Source organism: Moschus berezovskii, chromosome X (genome assembly GCF_049115385.1).
Source record: "Moschus berezovskii isolate FMDL1 chromosome X, NW_MosBer_1.0, whole genome shotgun sequence".
NCBI lineage: Eukaryota > Metazoa > Chordata > Mammalia > Artiodactyla > Moschidae > Moschus > Moschus berezovskii.
The window spans coordinates 143,651,363-143,674,009 of NC_142488.1; the positions used below are offsets into that span (position 1 = coordinate 143,651,363).

Here is a 22,647-nt window from a genome sequence, read left to right on the forward strand (position 1 = left end):
GGCAAACATTCATTCGGGATCACAAAATAAAGCAAGTCTTTAGCATCTACAGATGCTTAATTCTCATTAAAAGGAGTAGGCATTCCTCAAGGGAAATTGAGAATTTTGATTAATCTTATCACTTTAAGTGATTCATCATAGACTGATTTCTTAGTAAAATGTGGCTCCACTTTGATTTCAGGATTCTTTGTTACATCACTGCAAAATGGATGAAGGTGATGGAAGAAAATTGAGGCGGTATGAATTCCTAATTGACTGATATTTTCCTCAAAGACCTCTCCCCTGTCCTCCCTTCCTGTTTCACATCTTGCAAAATTCTCCTTCCTCTGGGAAACTTGAATAACTCAGAGAAATTTGACCTGTCTGGTGGGTACTTCATATGCCTCACCCTAATTGTATTATAATACTTTGTAGGCTTCCTATGGGCTTCCCAGGTGGTGCTGGTGGTAAAGAACCTCCCTGCAAATGCAGGAGACTGAGACTCAGGTTCAATTCCTGGGTTGGGAAGGTCCCCTGGAGTAGGAAACGGCAACACACTCCAGTATTCTTGCCTGGAGAATCCCACGGACAGAGGAGCCTGGTGGGCTACAGCCCATGGAGTCGCAAGAGTTAGACACAACTGAGTGACTGAGCATGCATGCACACTCTCTATGTCCTGACAGCCTCCCTCATTGAACTGTGTCCTCCGTGCCTTGCACAGTGGTTGCTCAGAGCTGACACTGAATAAACGCTTTATACTCCCTGATCAGTTGAAAAGTCTGCTTGGGGGCCTTGGCTTGCCTAGAATTGAAATTCATATACATTTGAGAAGGTGAATAACGTTATTTTTCCAGTTCAAGAATCTAAAGTAAATTCCATCCTACTGGTCAAAAGGTTTTTGTCAGAATTTTTCAGAATGGTCTGTGTTTTTTTAAAGTTAAAAATTAAAACCTCAATTAGCATTTCAGTGCTCAACTTTCTCTGTGAGATGGAGCATTGGCTTCAAGAAAGCCTCTTCAGTAATTAGAGGTGATTTAAAAACAGTTTTCTTTAATCAGAAGTACTCTGAAAAAGCAGGTAAGATTATATGGTAGAACAAAGAGCCACTGTTATATTCAAATTAATTTGGGCTTATTTGATATAATTCATAGGCCACTGTGCAAAACACTGCGTGGGCTTTGCTATGGAAAATGTAGAAGCAGATATGGTCCCAACCTACCCTCAACAGCCTCAGAGTCTGAGGGACATGAGATTGGCTTTCATATGCTTATTTTAGTGTTGACTGTTTTGTTATATGAGTTATCAAAGGACCAGATTTTGCCCAGATGTTGACAATAACATCTTCCTTTCTCTCTCCTTATTTCTCCCCATCCATTGTTCCATCATCTGAATTCTCGGTCCTACCCTTATTATGGGCTTCCCAGGTGGTACTAGTAATAAAGAACCTGCCTGCTAATGCAGGAGACGTAAGAGACACGGGTTCGATCCCTGGGGTGGGAAGATCCCCTAGAGGAGAGCGGGGCAACCCACTTCAGTATTCTTGCCTGGAGAATCCCATGGACAGAGGAGCCTGACGGGTTACAGTCCACAGGGCTGCAAAGAGTCAGACACAACTAAAGCGACTTAGCATGCATATACCCTACGAATAACCTTCTTTGTCTTTTATCAATTAGATATAAAGATTTGTCTGAAGAAGAGAAAAAGGAGCACATCAATTCTGTCCTCAGAAAACTACGTGCTTTTTTGCACAGGCACAGCTATCCTCGGAAGAAAAACAAAGAGGAAAAATCACAGGGTATTTCCGCTCTTTCGCAAAAGACAGGTTTCAGCTGAGCTTAGCTATACTGAAAATTAGCTATGGGTGGGACAACTGGAAGTCTCCCTTTACCCCAAACATCATTGTGTGGGATTAATGACGAGATGGGGCTTCCCTGGTGACTCAGTGGTGAAGAATCTGCCTGCCAATGCTGGAGATGCTGGTTCGATCCCTGGGTTGGGAAGATCCCCTGGAGAAGGAAATGGTAACCCACTCCAGTATGGACAGAGGAGCCTGGCAGGCTATAGTGCATGGGGTCACAAAGAGTTGGACATGACTGAGTGACTAAATAGTAACAGCAGCAGCAGCAGCAGTGACGAGATGATCTCCCGAAGCAACTTCTATTATGTAGATATTTAGTTTCTCTCCATTTATAATTTTCTTATGCTCGATGCTAAAAGCATTATTGAGGTTCATGCAAAAGTGGAATAAGGAAATGAGAATTAGTAGAAGTATTCTGGGCAACAGTAGTGCAAATTTCTGTATCTTAGGCACTTGAAGGCATATGTAAATGTTGCTAAGGGAAACTGGGCCCCAAGGGTGTCAAATTGTACCTGTAATATTTAAGTATATTTAACTCAAAACATCTGAGCAGGTTATGCTCATAAGCATGTAATCATGCTGTAGAAGATCTCTCTTACCTTAAAAATATTTTTTTCTGGCCCCATGATACCTTCAGCTGTTGCCCTATTTCTGTGTCCCCTTCACAACAAAACTTCTCAAAACGATTGTATCGACCCTGTGTTCACTTCCTCGTGCCCCATCCTTTCTCAACCCACTTCGCTGAGCCTGGAGCTCCCCCAACTCCAGGACAACTACTTCTGTCAGGAATAGCAGTGGCCTCCACATTGCTGAGGTCTTTGGTCCCTTAACTATCCACATCTTTCATGATGTTTCAGAAACATTGGACAGGTGACCACTCCCTCCTTCTTGAAGCATTTTTCTCTCAGCTTCCAGGATACCTGGGTAACTGGATTCTGGTTTCTCTCCTTACTCATTGGCCATTCCGTCTCTCTCTCTTTCTCCCATACCCTGTTTCCCTTTTCAACTTTGAATCATGGATGTGCCCTAGGGCTCAGTCCTAGGATCTTTTGTCTTCTCTTTCTACAGTCATTCTCCCACGTAATCTCATCCAGTCCCTTAATTTGAAGGGCTACTTGGATGTCAGTGCCTCCCACTTTTAAAATCTATCTGCAGCTCGAACCTCCTCCCTTACCTCCATACTTGAGAATCATACTCATTATTAAATCAGCAAGAGAGTTTCCTCTGTGACTTCTCTGCTTGGATGTCTAACAGGAAAGGTAACATCGCCATTCAGAACCTCTTGATTCCTCTCACACTCCCAGCCTTGATTTTCCCAGTCTCAGTAAAAGTACCACCATTCTTCTAGCAGCTCAAAATAAACTCCAGCTGTCATTCTTGTGTCGTCCACCAATCCATCAGCAAATCCTTTTAGCTTTGCTTCTAAAGTATATCTCAAATCCATTCACTCTGCCACTTCCATAGCCTTGGTGGACCAACCTAATCCAGGCCACCACCATCTATTCCATTTGAACACGCTTTCCAGCGAGGGTCCCTTGCTTCACTCTTGCTCCCTAGTTTGACCTACTTTTCATAAACAGCCATAATGATCTTTTAAAAATATATATCAAGGGACTTCCCTGGTGGTTCAGTGGTTGGGACCCAGTGCTCTAGATGCAGGGGCCCCTGGTCGGGGAACTCGTTCATGTTTGCCTCAACGAAACATAGAAACATATATTTTCTAATAAAAATATTAGGAAAAAAACCGTATGTCACTCTTCTGCTTGAGAGCACATGCTGTTCCACTCGAAACAATGCTGGCTCCCTCACGTTCACTACATAATCTGGTCCTGCCTGTCTCTCAGACTTCATTTCCTACTGCTCTATCCCTTGGTCACCCTACACTAGTCCCTCTGACCTCCTGTTATTTAAGTTGGCCCAAATATTTCCTGTCTCCCTTTGTATTTACTGCTTCCTCTGCCTGAGATGCTCTCCTTGCTCCCGGATTTTCACATGGCTCTCTTCCTGCCATTTTTTTACTTTCTCAGCAAGGCTTTCCCTGGGCACCCAGTTGAAATTATTGTACTTCAAGGTATATGCAACGACCAATTCCTTGGTCCATATGTTGCTTATCTGTCTACCTTCCCCACCGGTCTGTAAGATTCAAAAGAATGGTCACTGTATTTGTCTTGTTCGTGCTCTATCATTAGCCTCTAAAACAGAGTAGGATATGTAGTAGGAACCCAGTACATGGTAGTTAAATAAATGAATGAATGAGGTTCAGCTTAACAAGACTTGCCAAGTTCCTATTGTGAGTTAAGTACTATGCTGGACACTGGGGTTTTAGTGAAGAATTGTATATGGTGCCTACCCTAGAAACAAAACAAGGACACATTCATGGGTAATATAGTAATGTAGAAAAGGCCTTTATGGTTGTTTTATAAAATGCATAGGTTTTATTTTCTGGAAATATATGAACTGTCCTTTGTCTTTTGTATTTGTTTGTAGGCCATATAGGATATGAAAGTCACTAGGTAGACCTGAAAGTCAGTGGGGAAGTGACCTGAGAAATCAGCCATGGGAAAGGGGCATGGTTTGTTTTCTGAGTTGGGGAAGTTGTGACCAGAATTCAGTTTCCAGGCTGGGACAGGGATCAGGAACACTGATTGTGAGGCGGTTGTGCAACCAGCATGGTTTATGTTTCATATTATTCCTCCTTCCCACGTAGTTACACATCCTCTTCTCATCCCCTCTTAAGTGAGGGTTCAGGAGCTCTTCTGCTCATGCCTGAGCCCCTTCTTATCTACTCATAGAAAAGGATCTGAGACCCCAGCCAACCAAGAGAGCAAGTGCTGCTGTCAGATTTGTCTTTGTCAAGGGATTTAACATTTTGAGTAGGCATTACAGTTTTATGGGTCTCCTCACCATTTTTGTGAGGAGAAGAAACAAACGTTTATGGACATACATTCAAATAACTGGAGATTCGAGGGCTGTGTTTGAGATTGAGGTCCCCGGGTTAGTGAAGTCAGTGGAACAGGTGGGATTAGGGGAGGTGAAGCAGGGTGGATGTTGATAACAGAGGCTCTGAGTTAGTTCAGGAGCTGAAACTGTTCATTGGGAAAACCAGAAAACCTTGAAGCATGGAGAAGGGGGTATGGGAGACAGAAGAGTGTCCGCAGCTTTGGAAAATTACAAGATACAGTTTAAGGATTTTCTAGTTGAGGACCTTTGCTAAAAACTTAATTTGATGAAACAGTCATGGAATTCTGTATTTTAGCCAGGGACTGAGGACATTTTCAGTGTCTTAATACACCTGGAGCATTCAACAGCCTGTACATTATCTGGTATATTGTGAATATTGGGTTTGGGTAGAATTTGGAAGACTTAAAGAAGTCAAGAAAGGGAAAGAACTGGGAGTTGAAGGTCATAACGTTGTTAGAAAGATCATCCTGCATACAGTAGAAATTGAGATGGATGATCTTCAAGGTCTTTTTCAATTCCGAACACTTCTTTGTTGATGATAGCTTATAAGCAATTAGTTAGTCTACTTCAGTTTCTTCATTAGCACTCAACATTTTCTCATGAGAATCTTTTCTATAAAATTAATTATAACTTTGAAAAATCTAATACCCATAAGCTAATCATTTTAATGCGACCGTTTTTTATCTTTTCTTCCTTATAAAAACGTCTATAGAGATACTGAATTGGACTCCATCATTTCAAAGCTATGAAGATTTTCTCCAGAAGACACTACAAGTAAGAGGGAGTTTGTTCTCTGATTGCTTTATATGTAGAATGCATGCAGTAAAAGATACAGAATGCTATTTTTCAAAGTGTGGCAAGGGGATTCTACCTTCAGAATTACCTAGGGAACTTGGTAAAAACACAGATTCCTGAGACCCACCTTAAACTGTTTGAACTGAAGTCTCTATCTTGGTAGGGCCAGGAGCCTTCATGTCTAGCAGGCCGCCTGGATGTTTCTTATGCCAACTGAACCCACCGATCTCCAGTGACAACAAAAACGAACAAGTGTTTGCATGGTTTAGTGGCAAGTTAATTAATTATCTGGTAGATTCATTCAACACAGGTTGTTAGATTCTACAGATTAAGCCTTTTCATTCCTTACTTTTTTTTCCTCAAGGACATGAGATGTTCATGGTTTCTACTTCCAAAGGAACTGGTAGGTTTCACTGAGTTCAAAGACCACAGACTAAAGCCCGAATGACCACAATCCTTTGAGTCAGATAGATAGGGATATGAACTGTGCCTTTATCATTTACTTGTTATGCATCCTTGAGAGAATTGCCATCTCTCAGCTCTGACTTCTTTCTCTGTACAATATCTGTTTCACAGAGTGGCTATGAGAGTAAAATGAACATGTGTAAAATGTCTAGTACACTTTCCCGCTCTTCTCTGTGTCATTTCATTTCTCTTATCTTCCATTCCTTCATCTCCTTGTGTTGCATCTGAGTCATTTCTTCAGCTTTGTCTTCCAGTTCAGAAATTATCTTTCCACCTATGCTCTAACTTGCTATTTGACCTACATATTGAGCTTTTATTTTGATGATATCATTTCTAGACAATTTGATTAATTTTCACATATGCCTAGTCAGTTAGGAGTCTCCTGTTCCTTCACTATATTTTCAATACCCTTTTACGATTTATTTAAGTATATTAAGCATGTTTTTGGTATATATATATATATTTATTAATTTTTATTGCAGTATAGTTGCTTTTAAGCATACTTATTTTACTTATTTTATATTCTATCTCTGATATTTCTCATATCTGCAGTTTTAAATCTAATTCTGCATTTTATTCTTTACACTGCCTCTTGTTCATGTTTCATGTTTTTCCTGTGTTTGTTAATCATTTATGACAAACTTATGTTATTTGGAAATTTATCTACATTCTTTGAGCCCTGGTTTTAAAATCATTCTCAATTTATTTTTCCTAGATATTTGGGGTCAGAACCATTTGAAAGTAAATAATAGGCTTGGGGTGTTGAGGGTTACACAGGTAGGTAGTGTGAGTGGGCTTCTGTTTGCAATTCCCAGAGGAAACCAGTTCTTCTTTTCCTTTTCTAGCCCGAGCTGAGGCTGAGGCAAGATAGGCAGGTTGTGAGTTCCTGGGCTTTCTTTGTTGGATAAGATCTTTCTATTTTGTCTGCTGAGAGTGTTCCTTTCCTGGCTTGATATGGGAGTCTTTGATTTCAACCCCCACTTTGTGTGGGTACAAGCTCTGTTTTCCGTCCTCCGGCTCTATGCCATCAATGTTGCATAGATGCTCCCAAGGCATATGCAAGCTTTGATATCCTCTGACTTCTCGTGTTCTAGTCATTTCTGTATCCGATTGTTTCCCATACTTTACCATAAGCTTCTCCCTGTTTTATATATTTTATCCATCATTTTAGGTGTTCTTTACGAGGAGGCATTTGTCTGGATATCTATTCCATTATATAGCAGGAAAGTGAAGGCAATTGTCATATTTATAAATAGATGACTAAACTAATTACAAATGGAAATGCCCTCCAAAATATTCTTACTGTTTTTGGAATTAATTTTGAATTAAGTGTGAAATAACCAACACATGGAAATGAATCTTCCTACCTTGTGTTGGAGAGTTTTGTGTTAATTGGGTGTACACTGAAATGTGTTTGTCTAAGTAAGACATCATTTGATAAACATCTCATGCTTAAGGTTAAGTAGATTCTGTATATGAGGCAGAATAATGGAATTTTAATTAATTCTGGGCTTGCTTTATTGATATTTAAGGACCACAATACATTTTCAGTGTGTGATTATAATTATTTATGCATTTAGAAATTAAGCTATAATTTTATTATTGTTCCACTATTTAATTACATTATTATTCTCTTTTCATTAGTCATTGGATGGATTTATGATAATAGTGAGCACAGATGGAGTGATAATTTCCGTGGCCCATAGAATCACTTCACTTCTTGGCCATTTACCTGTAAGTTCTCTCAGTTTTTGGAAAAGGATCATTTGCTTTGTTGTATAAGGGTTCATTCTGGAGAAGGCAATGGCAAGCCACACCAGTACTCTTGCCTAGAAAATCCCATGGACGGAGGAGCCTGGTAGGCTGCAGTCCGTGGGGTCGCTAAGGGTCGGACACGACTGAGCGACTTCACTTTCACTTTTCACTTTCACACATTGGAGAAGGAAATGGCAACCCACTCCAGTGTTCTTGCCTGGAGAATCCCAGGGACAGGGGAGCCTGGTGGGCTTCCGTCTATGGGGTCGCACAGAGTCGGACACGACTGAAGTGACTTAGCAGCAGTAGCAGCAGCATAGAGGTTCATTATTTGTTTTTAGCAGCATACAACGCATCAGAGAAGCCATTGTTAGTGTTGTCAAAATGTGCACCTGTTTTATTGTCCTCTCCATTGGTTTCAGTTTTAAAGCTATAAAAAACAAACTCTGATATAAGGTAATGAAACCCTGGGTGTGCACTGGTGTGTGGTTTGTAAACTGCCCTTGAAGGTGATGGTCCCCAAGGTGACTGCTTTGCCAGGCAGCCCTCAACCAGATGGATGTGTCTGATTTTGTACATTTGAGTCTACCACATACTGATTAAACAATGAATGTCATGATTTGGTCATGCTAGCTCGTGACATCCATTTCCAGGTCTGATTTGCGTTTTGTTTCTTTATGTTGAAGAACGAGCCGTGATCTAATTTGGGGAGAAAAAATAAATGATTGCCTAGTTTAGCAATGTTGTACATATTGCTGGAGAGACACTCACATGCATTATAGTCAGAGTATCAGATGTTCAAAATAGTCAGCTCTTCCTGAGTCCTTTGGTGTCACTATATCCCTCTCAGGAGAGCTTTCTACAATCTTCCCAGCACCACTGACTTAGAATATATGATTTCCTAATCTTTTTTTCTGGATCTTCATGTTGTACACCCACCACATATATCACTTAAACATGAAAGGACTGCAAACCTTCATATTGCATGCATGTCTGTGTGTGAAAAGGAGCATACATCCACAACTACCACCACTCCCAAATCTCTGTCACTTGACGGATTGTATTAATCATATATGGATTGTTGTTTTCATTGCACATTCCTCACTCCACAGAATTGTCTGAAGAACTTGACACACCCTCACCCAGAGACCTGTAGCACTCAAGTTTGAACCACGCACATTAATAGAATTTTTGTTAAATTATTCTTTAGTTAAGTTCAAAGAGGATTACATGCTTATTCCACTAGTTATACTGTTACAGCCAGCATGTTCTATGGCCCACTTCGGAACGCAGAGAGCTTTTCTCCTCTTTTGTCTTTATTTAAAGATACCTGTATCCATTTTTGAACTCCTCATTCTCTTCCTTTCTTTTAGAAAGCAAGTTACATTTCCAAATTCAGCTTATATTTATAGGATCCCAAAACAGCTGAATAAAATGCAAATATTAGAAATATTCCTGGAGAAGGAGATGGCAATGCACTCCAGTATTCCTGCCTGGAGATTTCCGTGGACAGAGGAGCCTGGTGGGCTGCTGTCCATGGGGTCCCAAAGAGTCGGACACGACTGAAGCAAATTAGCATGCATAGCATTAGAGATATCCATTGCCTTGGACTTTAGAGGAGTCTTATTGTAGAAGGAGAATGGTCTTATTAAATGTACATTAAAAGAAAGAATGTGAATGTAATACATCATTCATTAAAGTTTGTTATAGTGAAGACCAGAAACTACCCAAATTCTTGTAATATTTAATATTACTTAAAGCCAATTGGCCATTGACTGAGACCAGTGACTTTTCGTGAGGATCCTCCTATGAGGATTTTTATACTATTATCCTTGATTCTTTATGCATTTTGGTTCAGAGCTTTCACTCTTAAGAGACTCTTTCACCATGCAACATTTGAGGTAACAGACACACACGCACAGAGTCACTCTAAGGTAGAGGTGTCTGGGACATGGGTTTGAACTGCTCATCTTAAACCAGGTACGTGGTAATCTTAGTTTGGTGTACTTAAAGCTATAACTATTACTCTGTACATAAACATTAAATGGAAATGAATTTATATATTCTTTTCAGTGAAAGTGAAAGTCACTCAGTCGTGTCCAACTCTTTGTGACCCCATGGACTATACAGTCCATGGAATTCTCTAGGCCAGAATACTAGAGTGGGTAGCCTTCCCCTTCTCCAGGGGATATTCCCAACCCAGGGATCAAACCCAGATCTCCTGCCTTGCAGGAGGATTCTTTACCAGCTGAGCCACAAAGGAAGACCATATTATTTTAAAACAGGGTTGAAAAGGACCATACCTGGGACACATTTTCACACTTCTGTTTAAATCCTAACTCTTGTTTTTAACAGCATGTGATTTCTTCCCAAGCTTTGATTTAAAATTTCATTTTATAAATCACCCATCTCATATAAATATGGAGACCAAACCATTTCTGGAGCATCTGCCCAGCTCTAGGAATCTACAATTTCATTAAAAATCAAAGGTCCATCTTTTGGTTTTCATTAAAAACCAAAGCTGTGGTTTTTCCAGTAGTCATGTATGGATGTGAGAGTTGAACCATAAAGAAAGCTGAGTGCCGAGGAATTGATGCTGTTGAAATGTGGTTTTGGAGAAGACACTTGAGAGTCCCTTGGACTGCAAGAGATCCAACCAGTCAATCCTAAAGGAAATTAGTCCTGAATATTCATTGGAAGGACTGATGCTGAAGCTCCAATACTTTGGCCACCTGATGCGAAGAACTGGCACATTGGAAAAGACCCTAATGCTGGGAAAGATTGAAGGCAGGATGAGAAGGGGTGAAAGAGGATGAGATGATTGGATGGCATCACTAACTGGATGGACATGAGTTTGAGCAAGCTCCAGGAGTTGGTGATGGACAGGGAAGCCTGGTGTATTGCAGTCCATGAGGTCGCAGAGTCGGACATGACTGAGCTTCTTAACTGAACCTCTGTCTATTGGGCAACTCCAAGCCGATAGGATGGTGAGGTGGAAAGAACTTGGTCTTTGGAGTCAAATAATCTAGAGATTAAAATTTAACTCTCAGTCACTAACTACATGAGCTTTCATTTCTCATCTGTCAGTAGGGGACAGTATTACCCAGGGAGTGACTGGAAGTGGGATATTACACATGGTGTGGTTAGTGAAGGCGTGCGTGATCAGGTGACATTTAGACAGGTACTAGAACAGGATGAGTATGTGAGTCATGCAGAAAGTGTGTTCCAAACAGAAGCAAATGCAAGTGAAAAGACACTAAGGCAGGAGTATACTTGGTATGAAAAGCTATCATAAAGAGGCCACTGGGACTGGAGTGCTGTGAGGAAGAAGAAAAGTTGTAGGAGATGATGAGGTCAGAGCAGTAACAGAGGTCACCTGGTTTAGGGCCACTGTAATGACTTTGCCTTTTCCTCAGAGATGGGGAGAAGCCATTTGGAGCTGATGCAGGAAATTATCTAAATCTAACGTTTATCAGAATCACTCTGGCTCTTGTATTAAGAACAGGCTATGAGGGTAGGACAGAAATGGCAAGGACCTAAAAGAAGCAGAAGAGATTAAGAAGAGGTGTCAAGAATACAGAGAAGAACTTTACAAAAAATACCACTCTAGCACAAGAGACAACTCTACACATGGACATTGCCAGATGGTCAAAACTAAAATGGGATTGATCATATTCTTTGCAGCCAAAAATGGAGAAGCTCAATACAATTAGCAAAAACAAGACATGGAGCTGACTGTGACTCAGATCATGAACTTCTTATTGCAAAATTCAGACTTAAATTGAAGAAAGTATGGAAAACCTCTAGACCATTCAGGTATGACCTAAATCAAACCCCTTATGATTGTACAGTGGAAGTGATGAATAGATTCAAGGGATTAGATCCATAGTTCTTCTGGCACTATGGATGGAGGTTCGTAACCTTGTATAGGAACCAGTGATCAAAACCATCCCCAAGAAAAAGAAATGTGAAAAGGCAAAAATGGTTGTCTGAGGAGGCCTTACAAATAGCTGAGAAAAGAATAGAAGTGAAAGGCAAAGGAGAAAAGAAAAGATATACCTATCTGAATGCAGAGTTCAGAATAGCAAGGAGAGATAAGAAAGCCTTCTTAAGTGAACAATGCAAAGAAATAGAGGAAAACAATAGAATGGGAAAGACCAGAGATCTCTTCTGGAGAAGGCAATGTCAACCCACTCCAGTACTCTTGCCTGGAAAATCCCATGGACAGAGGAGCCTGGTGGACTGCAGTCCATGAGGTTGCTAAGAGTTGGGCACGACTGAGTGACTTCACTTTCACTTTTCACTTTCATGCATTGGAGAAGGAAATGGCAGCCCACTCCAGTATTCTTGCCTGGAGAGTCCCAGGGACAGAGGAGCCTAGAGGGCTGCTGTTTATGGGGTCACACAGAGTCGGACATGACTGAAGCGACTTAGCAGCAGCAGAGATCTCTTCAAGAAAATTAGAGATACCAAGGTAACATTTCGTGCAAAGATGGACACAATAAAGGATAGAAATGGTATGGGCCTTCCAGAAGCAGAAGATTTTAAGAAGAGGTGGCAAGAACACACAGAAGAACTATACAAAAAAAGGTCTTAATGACCCAGATAACCATGATGGTGTGATCACTCACCTAGAGCCAGACATCCTAGAGTGTAAAGTTAAGTGGGCCTTAAGAAGCATCACTATGAACAAAGCTAGTGGAGATGATGGAATTCCAGCTGAGCTATTTCAAATCCTAAAAGATGATGCTGTTAAAGTGTTGCACTCAATATGCCAGTAAATTTGGAAAACTGCAATGGCCACAGGACTGGAAAAGGTCAGTTTTCATTCCAATTCCAAAGAAGGGCAATGCCAAAGAATGTTCAAACTACCGTACAATTGTACTCATTTCACATGCTAGCAAGGTAAGGCTCAAAATTCTCCAAGCTGTGCATCAACAGTATGTGAACCAAGAACTTCCAGATGTTCAAGCTGGATTTAGAAAAAGCAGAGGAACCATAGATCAAATTGACACCATCTGTTGAATCATAGAAAAAGCAAGGGGATTCCAGGAAAACATCTACTTCTGCTTCACTGACTATGTGGATGAAGCCTTTGACTGTGTGGATCACAACAAATTGTGGAAAATTCTTAAAGAGATGGTAATACCAGACCACCTTATCTGCTTCTTGAGAAACCTGTATACAGGTCAAGAAGCAACAGTTAGAACTGGACATGGAACAACAGATTGGTTCCAAATTGGGAAAGGAATACATTAAGGCTGTATATTGTTACCCTGATTATTTAACTTCTGTGCAGAGTACATCATGCGAAATGCCAGGCTGGATAAAGCAAAAGCTGGAATCAAGACTGACAGGAGAAATATCAATAACCTCAGATATGCAGATGACACCACCCTAGATTAGGCAGAAAGCAAAGAGGAACTAAAGAGCCTCTAAATGAAGGTGAAAGAGGAGCGTGAAAAAGCTGGCTTGAAACTCAGCATTCAACAAACGAAGATCATGGCCTCTGGTCCCATCACTTCATGGCAAATAGATGGGGAAAAATTGGATACAGTGACTAGTTTCATTTTCTTGAGCTCCAGAATCACTGCAGATGGTGACTGCAGCCATGAAATTAAAAGGCGCTTGCTCCTTGGAAGAAAAGCTATGACAAACTTTTTTTTTGCTTTGCTAAGTTGCTTCAGTCATAACAAACTCTTTGTGACCCCATGGACTGTAGCCCGCCAGGCTCCTCTGACTATGGGGTTTCCCAGGCAAGAATACTGAAGTGGGTTCACTCCATCAACCCTTTTTCCAGGGGATCTTCCTAAGCCAGGGATTGAACCCATGTCTCCTGCATTAGCAGGTGAGTTCTTCACCACTAGTGCCACTTGGGAAACCATGACAAACCTATTCAAAACCTATTCAGCATATTCAAAAGCAGAGACATCACTTTGCTAATAAAAGTTCACTTAGTCAAAGCTATGGATTTTCCAGTAGTCATGTATGGATATGAGAGTTGGATCATAAAGAAGGCTGAGTGCCGAAGAATTGACACTTTCAAACTGTGATGCTGGAGAAGACTCTTGAGAGTCCCTTGGACAGCAAGGAGATCAAACCATTCAATCCTGAAGGAAATCAACCCTGATATTCTTTGGAGGAACTGATGCTGAAGCTGAAGCTGATGCGAAGAACTGACTCATTGGAAAAGACCCTAATGATGGGAAAGACTGAAGGCAAAAGGAGAAGGGGATGACAGAGGATGAGATGGTTGGATGGCATCACCAACTCAATGGACATGAATTTGAGCAAGCTCCAGGAGACAGTGGAGAACAGAGGACTCATGTGCTGCAGTCCATGGGGTTGCAAAGAGTTGGACACAGCTTAGCAACTGAGCATGCTCAAGCATGCATTGTCACTGTCACCTTCCTTAAAGAAGGTAGTTAATAAGTAACTTACGGCTGCTATTTCCATCCAAGAGAATGTGCATGATCAAAAAACTGCTCACTTTTGATAGGGTCCACAAGGGGTCTCATCCACCTAGGTGCCTCTGGAATTCAGCAGCATGTCTCTCTGATATGTTGCTGCCCTGAACCCTCAGGGGGCCACAGGTGGGAGCTGAGGGAAAATACAGCATTACCAAAAGCAAACAGCAGGGGTACACCAGCAACTGACACTTGGAGCATACACCCAACAACCTCACAGATCACATGCTTCCTCCCCAAACGATACATAATGCCCTGCAGAGCAGAGGAAACCCCTCGATGATTCAGACACGTGTGCAAAGATCCTGTACACTGGGAACAAGGGGTACAAGCAGACAATGTTATGCCATCGTGCCCTGCACAGTAGGAAGTTAGCACCTGAAAGCTGGAACCAAATCTGTACTTTGGCTCTTCCCTGCCTTTAAATGGTGTCATCCTGTTTCCACCTGTTCTGGGCGTTAGGTCAGGATAAGATGGCAGAGAGGAAGGGGAGATTAGCGGAGGGGCTGACAACCTATAAAATAAGATAACAATACAAAAATGCAAGAACCAGACTGAGCACTAAAATATTTTGTAGCACTTGATATAGGGAGTGGTAGGGTAGATATACGGAGAAGGCAATGGCAAGCCACTCCAGTACTCTTGCCTAGAAAATCGCATGGACAGGGGAGCCTGGTGGGCTGCAGTCCATGGGGTCGCTACTAGTCTGACACAACTGAGCGCCTTCACTTTCACTTTTCACTTTCACACATTGGAGAAGGAAATGGCAACCCACTCCAGTGTTCTTGCCTGGAGAATCCCAGGGACGGGGGAGCCTGGTGGGCTGCCGTCTATGGGGTCACACAGAGTCGGACACGAATGAAGTGACTTAGCAGCAGTTGCAGCAGCAGGGTAGATCTAAGGGACTTTCTATTAGTAGTAATGCATCTTTTTGTTGGTGTTAAAAGGACTCCAAGATAGGTGATTCTAGGAAGAGAAAGCTGAACCTTTGTGGTAGATACTGGATAACCTCTATCAGCTAGAAAATTAAGGAGTTGTATAGTGTGGTGTTGAGAGTGTGTAAGCCAAGGACTATAAAGGAGAAGATCATCCATATATTGGAGGAGAGGGATTTCCTTTGCTCTGTAGGGCGTTATGATTGTTTGGGGAGGAAGCATGTGATCTGTGAGGTTGTTGGGTGTATGCCCCAAGTGTCAGTTGCTGGTGTACCCCTGCTGTTTGCTTTTGGTAATGCTGTATTTCCCCCCACCTCCCACCTTTGCCCCTTGAGGGTGGCGGGGCAGCAGCATACCAAAGAGACATGCTGCTGAATTCCAGAGGTGCCCAGGTGAGTGAGACCCCATGTGGACCCTATCAACTTCGAATTCTTTTAGGTGACAATGCTATACTTTCTTCTACCAATGAAAGAACTGGTGAGCCTTAGTACTTTGTACCTCTTGTTGGGGTATTATTTATTATTTCAGGGGCTGAAATGAAACCAACCTATTATTGTATACTTTGCATCGTAATTGTGCATGTGTTGTCTTCCCTACTGAACTCTGTGTTCATTGAAATTTAGAATAAACATGTCAGGTTCATCTTTTTAAACTATCATAGGTTTCAGCAAAAAAAAAAAAAAAAAAGTTACTTCATGTAAAATATCCAAAATGCAGAAGCTGGCCCAGTAGCAAATCCGCCGATTGGACTCAAGGTAGCTGTGGTGTAGTGGAAGGAACAATGAATTTGTAGTTGGGTGGAGCTAGGTGTGAATCTCATCTCTGAACTTCTTTCCTTTCCATAAATGGACAAGCCTCCATTTCCTCATGAATTCAATAGAGGAGAGTTCTTCTTCTAACAAGGAATCTGATTATGTGAGCTAGTTTGTTTGAATGTACCTAGTACAATGTTCTGGCATGGAGCAATTGTTAATCAGGTGTTGGGTGAAGGAATGAATGAGTGGTCTCTACTGATCAGAGATAACTTGGTTTGGTACCTAAAGTGTATTTTATAACTAAATCAATAAAGTATTTTCATTGAAAAAGTTAAGTTGAAATAAAAATACCCTTTTCTTTTGAGAAGTCAGTTTCTTACTGTGTGACTTTCATTGTCAAAACCTATTGCTTATTCATGTTTTCTTTGCTAAACTAGGGTAATATATTTCTGCCCTGAATTGAGCCAAGATTTTTCTTGATTGAGACAAGATAGATGGACTAGTTTGAGCATTGGCCAATTAGTAGGCTGGCTTCTACAAATGGACCATAAAAATATATTGCTGAGTTTTGACTGTAGATTATTAATATTAATCAGTTAAAATCATTTCAATTTGTAGTTCATCACCCAAAGCCATCATTAAACTACAAAGAGTACTTTGCTTATTATTTTGTTTCTATCACATTAAAAACTCTTTACTTAATATCTGATATTCAGTTAACTCATGTCACCACATTTCAACTACATGGTACATCAATATTCATTCATCCAACTAATATCTCTTGGTGCTCACTCATGCCAGACTGTGTTTTAGGTGTTGAGGATATAGCAGTAAGTAAGACAGTCAAGGTTTCTCTTATTAATGCAAGTTATATTTTATTGAAGGACCCTATTATTTTATTTTATATTGTATACTTTATACATGTGACTATGATGTCAGGTAGTGATAAGTGGTATACAAAAAGACAGGAAGAGAATGTCAGGGAATTGATGCTATTTAAAATACTTTTGAGGGACTTTCCTGGTGGTTCACTGGCTAAGACTTTGAGCTCCCAATGCAGGGGGCCTGTCATGATGGAAGGAAGATCGAAGATCCCACATACCACAATTAAGACCCAGCACAGCCAAATAAACAAATACTTGCATAAACACACTGGGAAGGTAGGAGGTGATGGTCATAGAATGGATCAATGTGAATTGAGACTTTAGAAGTTTAACAGGTCTGACTATAAGATGGCTGAGGTGGGGCAGGTGATAAGCTTAATGGAGGTAAGGAGACAGAGAAATTAAATGCCAGTAATGCATATAACAAAATTGATTCCCTCTTTCCCTCTTGAGAATGACATCGTGGGTAAAAGCTTCTTAAGCCTTCTGCCTGATGACGAGAAAAATGAAGTATTTTCAAAGATGGCTTTCAGAATTTCTGTGTCAAGTTCAGGTACAGATTTCTTTTTTTTTTCAAAAAGTAAATGCTTAGATTTTATGAGACAGATAACAATTACTTAAAGGAATAACAAAAACAAAGACATTAGAGCCAATATAGCTGCCGATCACATATTAATTTAACTTACTATAATTTTGCAAATTTTATTTTTACTATTAAACTTTCTCCACTATTAAATCTTGTTCTTTATCATGAACCTTGAGTTTTTCAGCTTTTGTATAATTGCATTAGTATTATGTAAATTATGTTTTAGGTGATACCCCGCTCTATAGGGGTAGAGGAAAGATTGAAGTCAGGAGGAGAAGGGGATGACAGAGGATGAGATGGTTGAATGGCATCACCGACTCAATGGACATGAGTTTGAGTAAACTCCAGGAGTTGGTGATGGACAGGGAGGCCTGGCATGCTGCAGTCCCTGGGGTTGCAAAGAGTTGGACACGACTGAGCGACTGAACTGAACTGAACCACTCTATAGATACAACATAGATAGCTATGCAAGTGCTAATATTCATGAAAAGAAAATAATATTTTAAAAATCTAGTCTAAGACAATAGTCATAGGAAATAATCCTTCAGAATATATTTAAATACAAATGTAAAATTGTTTTGTGTCCATTGTGTGTTTTTTTTTAGTGGGAAAGCATATTGACTTTTGCTGTCATTTCAAAAGAGGAGATGCTGAATCCAGTAACACCTCTGCTTATGAATATGTTAAAGTCATTCTGACTCTGAAAGATGTTTCTAATGGTAATCAATAGAGATTTTAATCTTATTTATATGAAATTCATGAGTTATGCAGCCCTTCATTGGTAATATAAATGCCCTTCTACATTTGGCACTCTTTCTGCTACCCCTGTGATCACAGGTTTTGGTGGACCACAAACATTAATTAGACTTTAAAAAGTTACAGCAAAATTTACAAGGTGAGGTCATATGGTAACATGGTAGACTGAGGTGATAAGGATGGCTCTTTCCTTCTACAAAAAACAAGGAAATTATTGCTTAAACATAACCTAAGGAGTTTATTGCATAGACAATCTTAAAAGACAGGATAAAGTACAGGACACAGTGATAAGAAGGAGTTGATTTTGTGCTGGCCCTCAGTGATTTTTAAATCATACACTGATTCCATTGACTGCAGTCTGGAGTAGTAACACTTGTTCAAGGACCAACACATAAAACTTAGAGACCTAACATGATCAGTAAAATTCTGCCCATTGGCTTAGATGAAGAGTAAGTGTGCTAACTCTCTCAGAGTTTGAATGGAAAAATATGTGTTATTTAGAGGAAATCAAAACCCAAATCTGTGTGTCTTAATGTGAACACAGGATCAGAATTTGAAATTCTCAAGGTCTCAGGAACCACACACTGATAAATTAATATAAACACTGTCTTGGGACCATTAAAAGATCTAGGGCTTGAATCTGAGGTAAATAGCCCAACAAATATGTGAAAAGATGCTCAAACTCACTAGTAAGTAAAGAATGAAAAATTAAAAAAACCAATGAGTAGCAATGTACACACATCAGAAAAGCAACAATTAAAAGTGTGAATAATACCAAATATTGGTGAGGATGTGAGAAATGAAAACACTAATACAGTATCGAGAGGAATGTAAACTCATGAAGCCATCCTGGAAAACAGAGTGAAATTAAGTCAGTTATCTTGTAACTCAGTAATCCTATCACTGGATGGAGATACCACAGAGGTGAAGCTGCAGAGATCTGTGTCTAAGGGGACTTGCAATATGTATATCATAGTGTTGTTTGTAGTAGGAGGTAGTTGGAGACAACCTAGGTGTAATCATTAGGGAAATGAATAAGTAAAATATGGGGGAAATATACAATATAGAAAACTTTATAGTAGTAAAAGTAATGAACTCTAGATACACATAATACCACGTGGTTAGATCTTAAAACCATGTTGTTCATTGAGAAACAATGAGATCTATAGCACAAGACAACTTTTGTAAATTGTGAAAGCATAATAGTACATAGAACCAGGCTACACATATTTGACTGGGGCTTCCCAGGTGGCGCTAGTGGTAAAGAACCCACCTGCCAGTGCAGGAGACATAAGAGATGTGGGTTCCATCCCTGGGTTGGGAAGATCTCTTGGAGGAGGGCACAGCAACCCATTCCAGTATTCTTGCCTGGAAAATCCCATGGACGGAAGAGCCTGGTGGGCTACAGTCCATGGGGCTGCAAAGAGTTGGACACCACTGAAGCAACTTAGCACATATTTGACGAGGTGGTGTATTTGACCACACGTTAAAAGTGGTGGATAATAGTTGGTGCCTGTGGGTAGGAAAGGGACAGAGAGAAAAAAATAAAAATGAGAGTTGGAATTTTATCTGTGTTCATAATATGCCATGAACTAAGAATATAATTAACTCAGTTCTTTGCCACTGAGGTCTAAAAATATAACAAATGAATGAATGGGTAAGTAAAGAATGAAAATTAGCTCACACAGTGGTTGTCAGGTATCTTTGCTACATGCCTTGGAAACTAAAAGTCAAATACCTTAAAAAATACTTGATTCCATGTACACACAAATTACACATATTTGATACCCATATGGTCTGTGTTAAGAAGAGGAGCAAATTTCTTTTGGACTTAAAACGTCCATTCACAAGGTAAGATTGGAAAACTGAAAAATCACCCTGAACTCACAATTATTTCCCAGTAATGACTCCTTGTTCTAGTGGAGACCAGGGTGGGGAGGGTGGTTGGAATGGAAGGAAGACAGGAAAAATTGGTGGTTCAGAATTCTGAAAATTGTCAATGGGTTGATAAATGGCACACAGATGGGACAGGTGACTGTTCTTTTGTGTACCTGGCCTGCCTTTCTATTAGATTGTCACTTGTGTGTCTCTCTCTCCCTTAGAGTCTCCTGCACTGTTCCGTAGCTCCTTCCCCAGCCATGACTGTGGGTCATCTGCCGTAAATCTTCCTTTGGAGGATGGCTTTTACCTGGTGGGGACCATTTGTGTCCTTAGGGCTCAGACTCTACAGGTAAGTATGTCGTGTGTGTGTCTCCCCCATTGTGGCCATGCAGGCTTCCTTTAAAGGGACATGTCCTCTTTGGTCTCTCAGCTACTGGACAGCACCGCTAAAGCACCTGATGTGTGCAGAGGGTTGTGTTAGGATATGTGAGTGAGAAAAGACCAGCTCCTGTGTTTCAGAAGATGAACATCCCAAAGAGACGCACACTCATTGACAAGTGGTTTTGATATACTATTAAACAGGTATACAGGGGCTGGGAGCTGGGACATAGTAAGAGAAATCACCATTTTGGCGGGTGGATAAAAGAAGGCTCTGTCACTAGGTGAGTTTTGAAGCAGCTCTTCTGTCTGCCCGTTGCTCACTTAATATCTTTCTAATAAAGAATTCCAAGATTCTGTCTCAAAAAAAAGGGGGGGAAATCTTTAGTCTTTAGATTCATCTAATTGGTTCAGACTAATGAGTTATTTACCAAGTGACGTACTTAGCAAGCACCTACTATGTGCCAGGCACTGTGCTCGGTGCTGGAAAAACAGACAGTAGACAAGTAACATTAACAGATATCATGGAGATGATAAAACAGAATTGTGTGCTAATGACTGGTGGGAGTGGAAGTCCAGTAGAGTGTCAGGGAAGGTCTCTCTCTGACGATTTGCCTTTTGAACAGAGACTATGAATGATGATAAGATGCCAACTCAGGAAAGAAAGGAAGGCAGTCCAGTAGAGGGTTCAGCTGCTGTAAAAGTCATGAGGTAGTAACTCGCATGGAAAGTTCCAGAAAACAAAGACCATCATATGACTAGACAAAGTTGTTAATATTGTGATGATGTTGTAACATACAATACATGTACTTACATGAGAGGCTTCTGGATCTGGAGTTCACAACCTTTCTTACTAGCTACAAGACCTTACCCAAGTGATGTACATCTTTTGGCCTCAGGTTCTTTTTCTATAAATGGCGAAAACAGTACCTCTTTGAGGGTTGTTGTGAAGTGCAAGTAAGACAGCCCCTGGTATACGGTTAGCACTCAGTAAATATGAATCCTTACAGTCATGATCGTCATTGTCATTTTTATCATTATTATTAGTATCGTTACAATCCAGAGGGGGAAAAAGATCTGCTTTACTTTTCCTCTCTGGTTTAAAATCCGGGCTTTAATTGACCACATTTCAGAAGCTGTGAGGGACTTCTTTACACTCAATCTAGAGTAGTGATCTATGTGATCTTTTTTTTTTCCCCCTAAAGTTAAGACAGTAAGAAAATTGGTCAAGAGAAAAGCAATTGAAGTAAGTTGCTAAGTCTGTTGGCCCCATTCAGTATCCCTCTCCAGCAGTTCTCTGGGATTTGAGCTCTCATATTTGCCATGAGAAGGAAGACATCTCATTTAGAAGTGGCTCAACAGTAGAGAATCTGCCTGCCAATGCAGAAGACATGGGTTGGGAGGATCCCTAGGTTGGGAAGAGCCCCTGGAGGAAGAAATGGCAACCCACTCCAGTATTCTTGCCTGGGAAATCCCATGGATAGAGGAGCCTGGTGGACTACAGTCCATGGGGTCACAAAGAGTCAGACACGACTGAGTGACTAAAACATCAACAACCCCCAAATCTACTTCCTCATCTGAGAAAGAAAAATCTCATTTGAGACGGCGCCCTCACCCTGGGCTCCCTCTTGGCGCAAAGATCTCTGTTTGTGATCTATGCCAGTTGTTCTCTGGGTTTCTGGGATATTTGTTTCATATTAGTGGTCATTTCAAAGAACAAATCTTGTGAGAAAAGAGGGCTTTTTGGAGGAAGACTTTATTCTCAGAGTGGCTGTGTAGCAGTGGAAGGGTGGTGAACTCAAAAGTTCAACTTTGAAGTGGACCTACCTGGATCCTGCATCTACTAGTTGTACATCTGACCAAACCATCCTAGCTCTCAAATCCTCAATTTTCACATCTGTGAAACTGAGTGCCTTTCTCACAATGATATACAGATGAGTTGGATTTTCAAATTTACTACAACCTATACAAATATGTCAGATATTTTTACTATGTAAGTACATTTTAGATATCTAAAATGCCAATTTTTCTGCAGAGCTTTTTCCGTATAAATGAGCCTAGTGAAGTTGGTCCATTGGTCCCAAATTCGGATGAGGATAGGCCATCTGAGGACCACAGGTGAGAGGCTAATGTCGTAAGTAATGGGGAACTAGAGTACACTTTCATCCAACAAAACTGAAAAAAGAGAAATC

The 22,647-nt window shown here is 40.6% G+C and overlaps 1 protein-coding gene across 1 annotated transcript in view; it reads left to right on the forward strand.

Moving 5' to 3' along the window:
• Positions 1–205: 205 nt before the first annotated feature.
• PASD1 (PAS domain containing repressor 1) overlaps positions 206–22,647 on the forward strand; it is a 105,532-nt gene continuing 83,090 nt past the window's right edge. Inside the window, exons 1-8 of the mRNA XM_088834322.1 lie at positions 206–237; positions 1,653–1,774; positions 5,499–5,572; positions 7,703–7,792; positions 17,308–17,407; positions 18,046–18,159; positions 20,299–20,426; positions 22,491–22,573. Of these exons, the coding sequence (XP_088690448.1) occupies positions 206–237; positions 1,653–1,774; positions 5,499–5,572; positions 7,703–7,792; positions 17,308–17,407; positions 18,046–18,159; positions 20,299–20,426; positions 22,491–22,573 (743 nt within the window). The remainder of the gene's footprint in view (positions 238–1,652; positions 1,775–5,498; positions 5,573–7,702; positions 7,793–17,307; positions 17,408–18,045; positions 18,160–20,298; positions 20,427–22,490; positions 22,574–22,647) is intronic.